Source organism: Amblyraja radiata, chromosome 9 (genome assembly GCF_010909765.2).
Source record: "Amblyraja radiata isolate CabotCenter1 chromosome 9, sAmbRad1.1.pri, whole genome shotgun sequence".
Lineage (NCBI taxonomy): Eukaryota > Metazoa > Chordata > Chondrichthyes > Rajiformes > Rajidae > Amblyraja > Amblyraja radiata.
In genome coordinates this window covers 1,146,124-1,160,418 of record NC_045964.1, presented here as the reverse complement: position 1 = coordinate 1,160,418, position 14,295 = coordinate 1,146,124, and the positions used below count along the sequence as shown (strand labels likewise).

Here is a 14,295-nt window from a genome sequence, read left to right as displayed (position 1 = left end):
GGTGCAAGCAATATTCATTGTCCAGGGTACTAGTTGATTGATGCGAAGCCCGTCAACGAGCATGAAGCAACGACGACCATCCAATGCCAGCGCACGCATATGCCGTATTCGCAGTCCGGGGCCTCCCAACAAGCTTTGCTGCGGAGATATCCAATTGCAGTGGCCAAAGTTCCGATAGCAAAGCTTTGCTGTAGGATCTTTGTTTCAAACTCGCAGTGATTCGGCCGTAAATGCACCCGTGGCATAAACTGAAAGGATATAAACATGATTGAAAGTTGTATTTAACATTACTTTCTGAGATGTATTCACTGTTTAAAGATAAACAGAAATGCTGCAAATATACAACAAACCCTCTTGTCCAGACTCCTGCCCAGAGTGAGGGAATCGAGACCAGAGGACATAGGTTTCAGGTGAAAGCGGGAAGATTTGAAAGGAATCTGAGGGGTAACTTTTCCACATAAAAGGTGGTGGGTGTTTGGAAGAAGCTGCCTGAGGAGGCAGTTGAACAAGGGACTACCACAACGTTTAAGAGGCGATTAGACAGGGACATGGATTGAAAATGGGCCAAACACAGGCAAATGGGATTAGTGTAGATGAGGCATGTTGGGCGGTGGGCATGTTGGATTGAAGGGCCTGTTTCCACATTGTATGACTCTATGACACTATAACTAGTCACACATAATCGATGGAATGAGAGGAACTGATTTTTTTTTAATGTAGTTGGAAATATCATTACCTTTGGTGTCAATGTGTAATATACTCTCATTTCATTCATCTCTGGTGCCTGTTTGTTTCCAGTTTCAGGACATATGACAATAAAACACATTTGACTCTTGAAATTCCACCTTACATGACTGATCCACTATTCCATCAGCCATTTTTCTTCTCATCAAACGACCCTGCACAACGGGTGGCTCAGCAGTAGAGTTGCAACTCTCGAGAACCGCGTTCGATCCTGACAACGGGTGCTGTCTGTATTTTCTCCCCGTTATCTGTGTGGGTTTTTCCTGGGATCTCCGGTTTCCTCCCACACTCCAAAGATGTGCAAATTTGTAAGTTAATTGGCTTGCTTTAATTGTAAATTGCTCCTAGTGTGTGTAGGATAATGTCAGTGTGCGGGGATTGCTGGTCGGCGCAGACTCGGTGGGCCGAAGGGCTTGTTTCTGTACTGTACCTCTAAACTAAACTGCATAGGAAGGAACTGCAGATTTATATTTATTAACAGAGCATTAACATTGTTGATAGCACCTGTATTTATTACCTAACCTTAATTGCCCCTGAACAGGTTGGGGAAGTGGCCAGATGCATGGCAGATGAAGTTTAATGTGGATAAATGTGAGGTTATCCACTTTGGTATCAAAAACAGGAAGGCAGATTACTATCAAAATGCGTCAAGTTGGGAAAAGGGGGAAGTGCAATGGGATCTGGGGGTCCTCGTTCATCAGTCTATGAAAGTAAGCATGCAGGTACAGCAGGCAGTGAAGAAAGCGAATGGCATGTTGGCCTTTATAACAAGAGGAGTCGAGTATAGGAGCAAAGAGGTCCTTCTGCAGTTGTACAGGGCCCTGGTGAGACCACACCTGGAGTATTGCGTGCAGTTCTGGTGTCCCAATTTGAGGATGGACATTCTTGCTATTGAGGGAGTGCAGCGTAGGTTTACAAGGTTAATTCCCAGGATGTTCAAGAAGGAACTGCAGATGCTGGAAATTCAAAGGTAGACAAAAATGCTGGAGAAACTCAGCGGGTGCGGCAGCATCTATGGAGCGAAGGGGGGGGGGGGGGGGGGGGGGGGGGGGGTGAAGGTGAAAGGAAGAGGAGGAGCCAGAGGGGAGAGCTGAGAAGGGGAGGAGGCAGCAAGGGCTACTGGAAATTGGAGAAAAGTTCAGGCCACTGGGATGCAGACTGCCCAAGCGGAATATGAGATGCTGCTCCTCCAGTTTCCAGTGGTGCTCACTCGGGCAATGGACGAGGCCCAGGACAGAAAGGTCGGATTCGGAATGGGAGGCGGAGTTGGTCCTGAACTACTATCTACCTCATTGGAGACTCTTGGACTATCTTTGATCGGACTTTACTGGACTTTATCTTGCACTAAACATTATTTGCGTGATTCCCTTTATCATGTATATGTGCACTGTGAATGGTTTAATTTTAATCATGAATTATCTTTCCGCTGACTGGTTAGCACGCAACAAAAGCTTTTCACTCTACCTCGGTACACGTGATAATGAACTAAACTCAATTAAACTCCACAGGCATTGCCAGTAGTTGAGAATTTACAACTTTCAATAAAAGAGTTTCTGTTGAACGACCTACCTCTCTATTTGCCTAAGCAACAACACTAACAATACAACAGACACAATAAAATAAACATTTCTAAATCTTTAGTTGCTTTTGGCAGGTGATTGATTTCCTGCACCACTGCACAGACATATTCATTATATGCAAATTCAGCAATTTCTGAATGTATACAACTGCAAGATTTGTTATGGTCCCTTTACCAGATGTGGGCATCATTGTACTGTATATTATTGCTCATCTCTAATTACTATTGAATGGGATGCATTATCCTAATCCTAACTTGACAATGAAACACCAGGGTCCACCTCTTGCTCCATCATGGATTTGTTTTTATTTAATTGTACATTAGCCTAATTAGTTTTTTTTCTGCACAGTCGTCTTTCTTTTAGTGTGAAAGATACATCTTCTGGATGCGCTGAGATGCATCCTCAATGATGTGACCTGGGATCATCGGGTATTTCGGGTCTCACAACATCAGACACCCTCGCCCAGGCGACTCAGCCGGGGTTGATCAAGCCCCGACTTGCATCCCAGCAGCAACCGCCCACGGATCAGCCCTCTTAATCCAAAGCCACCTAGTGACTTTCTCTGCGGCTTCTCTTGCGGATTGAATGGCCCTCTTCGTTGCCAGCCCCGTAATGCCCAACTGGTTGAGGACTTTGCAGAGTGAGCGTCCTCCAAACCCTCTACAGCCCACCTCTATGGGCTCATAGTATGTCTTCCATCCGCTGTCCTGGCACATGGTGTCCACCAGTTCCTGGTACTTTGCGCGTTTCCTCTCGTTAGCCTCTTCAATACGCTCTTCCCAGGGCACTGTCAGCTGCAGAATGATCAGCTGTTTTGTCACTTCGGAGGCAATGATCACGTCTGGCCGGAATGATGTTGCTGTGATGTGCTGTAGGGATTTCAGCTGTTTGCCCAGATCGATGTGCAGCTGCCAGTCGGTGGCTGTGTAGAGGAGGCCCGTCCTTGTTTTTGGTTGTGGTCGAGGCTTCTCTCCAGCTTTGACAATTAAGATTTTAAACTTAGATGTTTTATGGGCAATTTATGATGACAAATTTATGTCTAATTTATGTGTGTTTATCCATGTGCCTGTGATGCTGCCACAAGCAGGATTTTTACTGTTCCTGTACCTCAATGTACATGTGCACATGACAATAAACTTGATTTGTCCTATCTTTCCAGAAATAAGAGCAATCTAGAGTTAAACACCTAGCTGTGGGCCTTGAGTCCCACGTGAATAGACAGGGTGAGGAGAATGCATTTTCTTCTCTAATCTGTTCACTGCCAAGTTTTTATTTTCACTGAAGATAGACACAAAATGCTGGAGTAACTCAGCGGGACAGGCAGCATCTCTGGGGAGAAGGAGTGGGTGATGTTTCGTAGGGAAGAACTGCAGATGCTGGTTAAGCACCACTTTGATGGCCTGATACCTTCTCCAGCGAAATATCTGAACGACTGAAGCCATTTTTTCTTTGGTGCAAATTTCCCCTCTATATTCCAATCCCCCTCATAGTCAGACCAAAGCAAACCTGTGCAATCTCAGCATCTAACATGGCATTGATCAGGGATTCTGATTCCATAACTGTAATTGCCCATTGTCATCTCAAGATATCCACTTAGAGTCCTCTGGTGAGTTTGGACCTGCTGGCAAACTGAGGTCTGCTGGTGAGCTGGTTACTGGTAACAGGGCTACTGGTAACATGGGAACTCCAACCTGCCTCTGCTTACCCCTGGCCAAATCTCCTATCTCTGCTTTTGTTATTTCCATATTTACCTATTCCAGTATTCTTCACCACAAAATAAAACTCATTGTGAACTTTGTTGCCAAATATGTTGCATTACTTCTATTGTACATCATCATTATTAAAATTTGCCTCTTATTAATCATTGACCAACAATCCATTATTTTTATAATGAGCCCCCTCCATATTTGAATCCCCATCATGAATTTGTCTCACTCATTCTGTATAATTTCTGAGGTTGCTCCATTGGGCAATACTGGCCTACAATAGATTGTAAGAGCTGTTTTTAATAGGAAGTTGATTTTGACATGTTTCCTGCTGATTGTTTAGCTATTTAATGTTAGAAGGGAACTGATTATGCCAATAACTCCACACCTTAAGATTAAATCAAGATCGGTGTATCAGTGGCTCCCAGGAGAGGAAGTAACCGTTAATTTTAGTTCATGAGTGTTACGATGTGGAGCTTAATATGTGATAAGGTGGCAGAATGCCTTAAGACAGTGAAGGAGATGTAACTTAAGACAGTGAAGGTGATGTATACTTCCAAAAAGGAAGCATTTGCAGGTAAAGTGTGGTTGTTGTGGGATTCATTGACATGCTCTTTTCATTTATAGTTCTTGAACTAAGTACCTTGCTGAACCATTTCTGCTTGAAGTTATATACAACCTACTTTGATGATAGTGCAGTCATTAATTAAGCATGTAAGTGATTCAGTGTCCCAAAGTTAAATCTCACTGAAGCTTGTAATTATTCATAAAACATAGGAGTAGAATTAGCCATTTGACCCATCAGGTCTCCTCCGCCATTCAATCATGGCTGATCTATCTTTCCCTTGCCCATTCTCCTGCCTTATGCATAATGAACTGGGTGATCCGCACCTCACCGCTGTTTCTTGTGGTCTTGGGAAAAACAGTTGCTGTACAAAGTAGTGATGCATCGTCATTGGAAATATGCTGAATTTTGCTCACTGCTGAGGAAGTATAGTGATTGCAGTACTTTTTTCCTTTAGCGTCAATGTCGTTGGACAATGTTGTTGGTGATATTTATACTGAGTTACATGAAGCTCTCGAACATTTCCACTTCAGGTTTCCTGCTCCATATCACATGGCTTATAATGGCAGGTACAACTTGAAGCATAGACACCATCAGATGTAGATACAAGGAACTGCAGATGTTGCTTCACAAAAAAGCACTGGGCCAAATCAGTAGGTCAGGCAGCATCCCTGAAGAACATGGATAGGTGATGTTTTGGGTGAGGACCCCTCTTTTCCCAGAAAGTTCTAGAGTTGCTGCCTCACAGCACCAGAGACCCGGGCTCAGTCCTGACTACGGTGGTTGTTTGTATGTTCTCCCTGTGACCCCGTGGGTTTTCTCTGGGTGCTCCAGTTTCCTCCCACACTCCAAAGACGTACAGGTTTGTAGGTTAATTGGCTTCAGTAAAATTGTAAATTGTCCCTAGTGTGTAGGATAGCATTAGTGTGATCGCTGGTGAACATGGACTCTGTACCTCTAAATTTAATTTCCACCAGTGCTATTGATGCAGATTTGGGTGTGTACCTCATCCTGCTTCCTGGTTGATGACAAGCTACTTCATCTTTTTGATGACATTGCAGTTGTCGACAGCAAGTTACTAACCTCTCTATCTGTTTACTGTACTCTGACTCGTCACTGTGTGTGATCCAGCTCATTATGTTGGTGTCATCTGCAAACATGGAGATGGAGTTCGAGCAGAATTCAGTCAGACATAAGTGTAAAGAGAGTATAGTAAAGTCAGGGCACTGGTGAGGCCACTGGGGCAAATTGGGGGAACAGCACATTATATTTTGCTTGGGCAGCTTACAACCCAGCCGTACGAATATTGATTTCTAATTTCAAGTACCGCTTCCATCCCCTCCCTCTCCACCCATCTATCACCCTAGTTATCCTGCTAGTTTTACTGTTCGTATCCTCTCGTTATCACCCACTCCACAGCCAACAATGGACCATTGTGGGCTCTTTGGTCATCGGTGCCGGCTCTGATCTGTACCTTTTCATACCTCAGGTTTCCCTCGCCCCGACTCTCAGTCTGAAGAAGGGTTTCGACCCGAAATGTCACCTATTCCTTTTCTCCAGAGATGCTGCCTGACCCGCTGAGTTACTCCAGCATTTTGTGTTTATCTTCAGCCTAGTTGCATCGGCAGATGAGTTTATTGGTCCAGTTATCAGTCCAGGTTTCTGTGATATTTGTCAAGGAATACAAGCTTCTCACTCTACCTCGGTACATGTAACAATGAACTAAACTCAATTAAACTCCCCAGGCACTGCCAGTAGTTGACAATTTATAACTTTCAATAAAAGATGTTATGTTGAACAACCTACCTCTCTATTTGTCTAAGCAAGCAACAACACTAACAATACAACAAACACAATAAATTAAACATTTCTAAATCTTTAGTTGCTTTTGGCAGTTATAGAGGTGATAGATTTCCTGCACCACTGCACAGACATATTCATTATATGCAAATTCAGCAATTTCTGAATGTATACAACTGCAAGATTTGTTATGGTCCCTTTACCAGATGTGGACATCATTGTACTGTATATTATTGCTCATCTCTAGTTACTATTGAATAGGATGCATTATCCTAATCCTAACTTGACAATGGAACACCATGGTCCACCTCTTGTTCTATCATGGATTTGTTTTTTTTTTATTGTACATTAGCCTAATTTGTTTTTTTTCTGCACAGTCTTCGTTCTTTTAGATGTTTTAAAGGCAATGTATTGTCTAATTTGTTTTTGTGTGTTTATCCATGTGCCTGTGATGCTGCCACAAACAGGATTTTAACAGTTCCTGTACCTCAATGTACATATGACAATAAACTTGATTTGTCTTATCGTTCCAGAAATAAGAGCAATCTAGAGACAAACACCTAGCTGTGGGCCTTGAGTCTTACCTGGATCAACAGAGTGAGAGGTTTGCATTTTCTTCCCTAATCTGTTCACTGCCAAGTTTATATTTTCACTGAAGATAGATACAAAATGCTGGAGTAACTCAGCGGTTCAGGCAGCATCTCTTGGGAAAAGGAATGGGTGACGTTTCGGGTCGAGACCCTTCTTCAGACTTATATTTTGTAAAAACCTTTTTAAAAATAACACAAACTGGGAATTGTAGGCAAGAGAATAGTACTAATTACAAAATGGTCTGCAGATTTGAGGCAATTATCTGATTACCAGAGTTGTACTACAATTATAAACAACTCGAATGGAGAACAGGTGGTGCAGCTGGTAGTGCTGCTGCCTCAGTGCCAGAGATCCAGGTTCAATTCCAGCCTTGGATGTTGTCTATATGGAGTTTGCATGTTCTCCCTAGAAAAATGTGGGTTTCTAACGGTGCTCTGGTTTCATCTCACATCGTGCAGGTTTGTAGATTATTTGGCCACCAAATTGCCCTTAGTTTAGATACAGCACAGAAACAGTCCCTTCGGCCCATCATCCGCACCGACCAGTGATCCCCGCACATTAACACTATCCTACACAACTACCCTTCACACACTAGGGAAAACATACAATTTTACAACACCAATTAACCTACAAACCTGTACGTCTTTGGGGTATGAGAGGAAACTGAAGATCACGGAGAAAACCCACGCAGTCACGGAGAGAACGTACAAAATCCAGACAGTACCCGTAGTCGCAGTCGAACCCTGTTCTCTGGCGTTGCAAGATAGCAACTGTACCGCTGTGCCACCGTACTGCCCCTTTGCAGGGAGTGGATGTGAAAGTAGGATGGTGGGAAAGTAGGATCTTTGGTTGGTGGGGGAAGTTGAGAGTCGGCTGCCCTGCCAGCAGCGTGTCTGTTATTTTGACTTTTTGTTTTTTTTAGTGTCCAAATGTTTGTTTTAGTGTCTCTTGGTGTGTCTTGTGGGAGGTGGTGGAAAAAGGGGGGAACCTCTTTCAGTTGCACCCTCGATAGAGAAGCGACTTTTTCCATGTCGCCGCCCTCGCGGCCTAACAGCATGGATTGGAGCGGCCTTTCCTGGAGTCGGGCCTGGAGCATCGGCAGCAGGTGCAGCATGGACTTTTCCATTGTGGAGCGGGTGAACCCTTGCCGGGGGCCGCCAGTGAGGAGTGCTCTGATCACTGGCCTGATGACTTTGGCATCATGGGGCTGTGGTCTGTGGAGCTTCTAGCCACGGGCGTGGCATGGCCTTGCCAGGGATCGCCGGAGAAGAGCTCCGACCGCCGGCCTATAACATAATAATGCCGAGGTCTCCAGTAAAAAAAAAAAAGCCGATTCGGGCACTCCAAGCCGCGGAGTGTGTTCGACCGTCCCTACGTCAGAGTTTGGATCATGCCGACGAGAGGGCCTGTATATCGGGCCGTACGTAGCGGCGACTACAGAGAGTTCATGGCCCCAACCACGGGTGAACAAGGGAGGAGGATTGGCTGAACTTTGTTGCCTTCCACCACAGTGAAGAATGCTGTGGTGGATGTTTGCATTAAATCTTATGGTGTATTGTGTGTTCTTTTTACGTGTTTCACTGCTGGCAAATTCATTTCACTGCACCTTTGGGCGCATGTGACGAATAAAATTGGCTTTGACTTTTGACTTTGATAAGAGAATTAGTGTGGACGGGTGATCAATGGACAGCGTAGACTCGATGAGCCAATGACCCAGTTTCTTTACTTTCTTTACCTTTCAGTCAATGAAAATGCCAAAGCTCAACTCACTCACCTGCCACCTGTTACTAAAGTGATGGACTGACAAATCATGCCCAAAAAATGAAGCAAGTTACCTTCACAAACGAGTTGATTAGTGATTCATATATTTTTATTTGTTTATAAGTAAACACATTGTGAATAAATAATGTAAACATTTATAAACCAGACACAGGAAACAAGCACTATTAACCATCCAAAAGATTATTTTAATAACAATTAAAATCTTAGGCAAAATGTAATACTAGCAGTGCATTAATATGGAAACACAGTTGTGGACATCATCACTTAAGCAGCGCTGTGTTGGCATCAGATATGGTGTTAAACATTGGAATCTTCAAGGCCAATTTGGGACACTCTGACGAAGTGCAGCATTTTCAAGCTCTAACTCAGCGACTTTCTCCTCGAGTTCTTTGATTTTCCTGTGATGTTGTGCTGGAATAGAAAAAAGTGAGCCCTGCTCAACACAGCTGAAGCTTTCTTTCAAGTTGGACAATTCTCTTTCCACATCCTACGAATTAATGCCACAAAGCACGACTGTTCTCCTTCCGAAATCTCCTTCGCAACTGTGATAGGGGCAAGATTTGCTTCACATTTTCTCATCACCAGTTTGATCAGCATAAACGTGTAACCCATTGATGAGGGTCAGCAGGCACAAGCAACTCCTCCCAAAGAACAGCAACAACTTTCAGTGGAGCATTAAATTCTAATACAGCACTCACTTCAACACAAAACTGATCAAATAGTTACGCATAGAACAGCACAGGAACAGGCCCACAGTGGCCATACACTTACAATGCCAAGATAAACTAAGCTTATCCCATCAAGTTCCAACATTCCAGAGAAAATAATGCAAGATTGTCCAATCTCTGCTGGTAGCTAATGCCCTCTAATCCAGGCAGTGTCTGGTAAACCTCTTCTGCACATTTTCCAAAGTCTCCACATCCTTCCTTTAATGGGCTGACTAGAAATGCATGCAATATTCCAAATGTGTCCTAACCATAGTCTTATAGAAGACTTGCCAAGAAAGTTTTCTGTTCTCCCTACACCCAACCTGATCTTATAGAAACATATTAAATTCTTAAAGGATATATGCAGGAAAAATGTTCTCTATTTTGGGAGAGTCCAGAACCAGGGGTCAGTTGAAAAATAAGGGCAAATTAGGACCGAGATGAGGAAAAACTTTTTCACCCTGAGAGTTGTGAATCTGTGGAATTCTCTGCCACAGAAGGCAGTGGAGGCCAATTCACTGGATGTTTCAAGAGAGTTAGATTTAGCACTTTAACGGAGCACTGGTTTTGGATGATCGGCCATTATCATATTGAATGGGCTTGAAGGGCCGAATGGACTACTCCTGCACCTATTTTTCGATCTTTTATATTTTTCTTCTAACCAAAACATTTTTCTACAAAGCACTCGTTGTTTATAAACCCCTTGAGGTTTCTGTGAATAAACGTTTACAGCTTTATAGTACTTCACCACAAAGATGAATGATGTGGTCCTGTCTACACCTCCCCTCCCCTGAGGCTAGACAATTCATAAAGGTTTCATGCAAGTTTTCATTTAGCTGTCAAATATTTTGAGTTTTAGATTATTGTGTTCAGTTTTGGGCAACATGTTATAGGAAAGATGTTGTCATGCTGGAAAGAGTACAGGGAAGATTTTATGCAGATGTTGCCAGTACTTGAGGGCCAGAACTATAGAGAGAAGTTGAACAGACTAAGACTCCATGGAGCACAGGAGAATGAGGGGTGATCTTAGAGGTACACAAAACCACAAGGAATAGATGCAGAGTCTCTTGTCCCGAGTAGGGGAATCGAGAACCAGAGGACATAGGTTTAAGGTGAAAGATTTAATAAGAACCAAAGAAGTAACTATTTCTGGGAATAATACAGAAGGTGCAGGATCAGTTCATTCCAAAGAGGAAGAAAGATTCCAAGGGGAGTGAGGGGCGACTGTGGCTGACAAGGGACGTCAGGGACAGTATAAAAATAAGAGAAGTACAACATAACAAAGATAAGCGGAAAGCCAGAGGATAGGGTAATGTTTAAAGAGCAACAGAAGATAACTAAAAAAGCAATATGGGGAGAAAAGATGAGGTTCACAAAGGTAAGCTAGCCAAGAATATAAAGGAGAATAGTAAAAGCTTCTTTAGGTATGTGTAGAGGAAAAAATAGTTAAGACCAAAGTTGGACCCTTGAAGACTGAAGGTGAATTTACTATGGGGAACAAAGAAATAGCAAATGCATTGAACAGGTACTTTGGATCCGTCTTCACTAAGGAGGACACAAACAATCTTCCTGATATAGTAGTGGCCAGAGGATCTGGGGTGACGGAGGAACTGAAGGAAATCCACATTAGGCAAGAAATGTTGGGTATTCTGATGGGACTGAAGGCTGATAAATCCTTAGGGCCTGATGGTCTACAACCCAGGGTACTTAAGGAAGTGGCTCTAGAAATTGTGGATGCATTGGTGATCATTTTCAAATGGTCTATAGATTCAGGATCAGTTCCTGTGGGTTGGAGGGTAGGTAATGTTATCCAACTTTTTATGAAAGGCAGGAGAGAAAACAGGGAATTATAGACCAGTTAGCCTGACATCGGTGATGGGGAAGATTATCCACTTTGGTAGCAAAAACAGGAAGGCAGATTATTATCTAAATGGTGTCAAGTTGGGAAAAGGGGAAGTGCAATAGGATCTGGGGGGTCCTTGTTCATCAGTCACTGAAAGTAAGCATGCAGGTACAGCAGGCAGTGAAGAAAGCGAATGGCATGTTAGCCTTCATAACAAGAGGAGTTGAGTATAGGAGCAAAGAGGTTCTTCTGCATTTGTACAGGGCCCTAGTAAGACCACACCTGGAGTATTGTGTGCAGTTTTGGTCTCCAAATTTGTGGAAGGGCATTCTTTGCTATTGAGGGAGTGCAGCGTAGGTTCACAAGGTTAATTCCCTGGATGGCGGGACTGTCATTTGCTGAGAGAATGGAGCAGAATTTGGAACGATGAGAACGGATCTTATTGAAGCATAATATTAACCATATAACCATATAACCATATAACAATTACAGCACGGAAACAGGCCATCTCGACCCCTCTAGTCCGTGCCGAACACATAATCTCCCCTAGTCCCATATACCTGCGCTCAGACCATAACCCTCCATTCCTTTCCCATCCATATAACTATCCAATTTATTTTTAAATGATAAAAACGAACCTGCCTCCACCACCTTCACTGGAAGCTCATTCCACACAGCTACCACTCTCTGAGTAAAGAAGTTCCCCCTCATGTTACCCCTAAACTTCAGTCCCTTAATTCTCAATTCTTAATATTATTAAGGGTTTGGACATGCTAGACACAGGAAACATGTTTCCGATGTTGGGGGTCCAGAACCAGGGGCCACAGTTTAAGCCATTTAGAACAGAGATGAGGAAACTTTCACACAGAGTTGTGAGTCTGTGGAATTCTCTGCCTCAGAGGGCAGTGGAGGCCAGTTCTCTGAATACTTTCAAGAGCGAGCTAGACATTGAATGGCGGTGCTGGCTTGAAGGGCTGAATGGCCTACTCCTGCACCTATTGTCTATTGAGTGGTGGGTGCATGCAACAAGCTGCCTGAGGAGGTAATTTAAGAAACATTTAGACAGGTACATGGATAGGATAGGCTTAGGGGGGGGGGGATATGGGCTAAACGCAGGCAGGTGGGACTAGTGTAGATGTTGGTTGGTGTGGGCAAGTTTGACTGAAGGCCTTATTTCCATGCTGTAACTTCAATATTTTCTTTACCTAACAAGTAATTTAACTGAAGGAAGACAATCTTTCATTAGGCTACAGAATTTAACAGCAAGCATGTAAAAGCATGCCTCAAAACCTCTGCTTGTGCACAACCAAAGTGGCTTTTTCAGACGAGTAATGCATTACTTCAAAAAAAATTTGTCCTTGAAGCGTACTCGCAGTATGGTCGTAGGTAGGTCGTAGCAGGCCGTGATGCTAGTCGTAGGTACCCGTGGCAACAAGTAGGTCGGGGCGTTTTTTCTAGCATGATGAAAAATGTTCACGAGTAAAAAAGGTTGTGAATTAGGTTGTGAAAGTGGTACAGGCCCCTTTAATTGTCCGCAGTGTGTGCAGGATAGTGTTAATGTGCAGGGATCGCAGTTTGGCATGGACTCAGTGGGCCGAATAGCTTGTTTCCATGCTGTATCTCTAAAGTCTAAATCAATACCACACTCAAATCAGGCAATATGATTGTTAGACATTTGCCCCATTGACTAGATCCCAGCATGCAACAGCAACACATCCACAGTATGTGATACAATAGCTCAAATATTAACCATTACCAAACATTTTTTGTTACAACCCACAATCATACCACAAAGCAAACAATGTTGTTATTAAATAATTTTGTATTGGTTTGATTTAAAACATACCCACGGCCTTGGGTCTCTTTGGAGATGGGCATTGCCTCTTCTGCTCCATTGTACTGCCTGGCCGCTTTATGCCAGGGATAACATTGTTGGAGGCCAAAGCATGAAGTGTGTGGATATTCTTTCTGGTGCTTGAAGGACCAGCCGTACCTTTGTGTAAAATACGTGGTTAAAAAAGGGATAGCCTTAAAGTCAAGAGCAGCAGAACTAAATCAGGCCCTGCTTTGCCATTTAAGAAATATCATTCCATATTTCTCACAATGCAATAGGCCATTCAGCCCATTGAGTCTATAGTAGCTCAGGCCCATCAATCCCTTTCTCAAATTCCTAGTAATCTTTTCTCACATATGCCCAACAACCCATCCCTACTCAGTCACCTATCTACCGTAGGGAAATTTACAGGAACCAATTAACCTATAGCCCAGCATGTCCTTAGGATGTCTCAGCACACTTGGGGGTGAACCCAAATGGTCAGGAGGACATGCAGACTCCACACAGACAGCACCCGAGGCCAAGGCTGAATCCGTAGGGTTGAGGAAGCAGCACTAACCACTGCTCCATGATGCCCAAGCCTGATCCTCTACCATGTTCACCCAAAACTCCGTTCTTAGCCTTCAACAACTGAGCATTAAAAGCAAAATAGCAAAAATCTAAAACATTAAAACAATTCTTAACATTTATTAAAACTCCATCATTTTATTCCACCTTCCTTTCAGAGGTCAGATGTCCTTCAAGCAGATGAGGTTTGGGTCAAACATCTGGATATCTGATTCACCCCACTTTGATCCACTACATAAAATGGAGTCTGTGCATTTTGCACTGTCACTTCAGACATTTTCACATCAAGGCTAGAGTTGCCAGGGTGGTTAGTGTCTGAAGGGTGAGGCCACACCTGGTGTATTGTGTGCAGTTTTGGTCTCCCAATTTGAAGAAGGACATTCTTGCTATTGAGGGAGTGCAGCGTAGGTTCACAAGGTTAATTCCCTGGATGGCGGGACTGTCAAATGCTGAGAGAATGGAGCAGAATTTAGAACGATGAGAAGGGATCTTATTGAAACATAATATTATTAAGGGTTTGGATACGCTAGAGGCAGGAAGCATGTTTCCGATATTTTGGGTCCAGAACCAGGGGCC

General features: G+C 43.4%; 1 protein-coding gene across 9 annotated transcripts in view; it reads right to left on the bottom strand.

The window, feature by feature from the left end:
* Nucleotides 1-8,838: 8,838 nt before the first annotated feature.
* The window catches only part of LOC116976653, a 20,144-nt gene continuing 14,687 nt past the window's right edge, over nt 8,839-14,295 (bottom strand). For 5 of the 9 annotated variants that reach the window (XR_004413008.1, XM_033026484.1, XM_033026486.1 and 2 more), the window contains 2 exons: nt 13,165-13,311; nt 8,839-9,179 (listed from right to left, as the gene is read on the bottom strand). Coding sequence is in view for 4 of the 9 variants with exons in the window: in XM_033026484.1 (XP_032882375.1) it covers nt 9,082-9,179; nt 13,165-13,311 (245 nt within the window). In the remaining 5 variants the exon portion in view is untranslated. The remainder of the gene's footprint in view (nt 9,180-13,164; nt 13,312-14,295) is intronic. The other 4 variants (XR_004413006.1, XR_004413004.1, XR_004413007.1 and 1 more) reach the window with 1 other exon arrangement.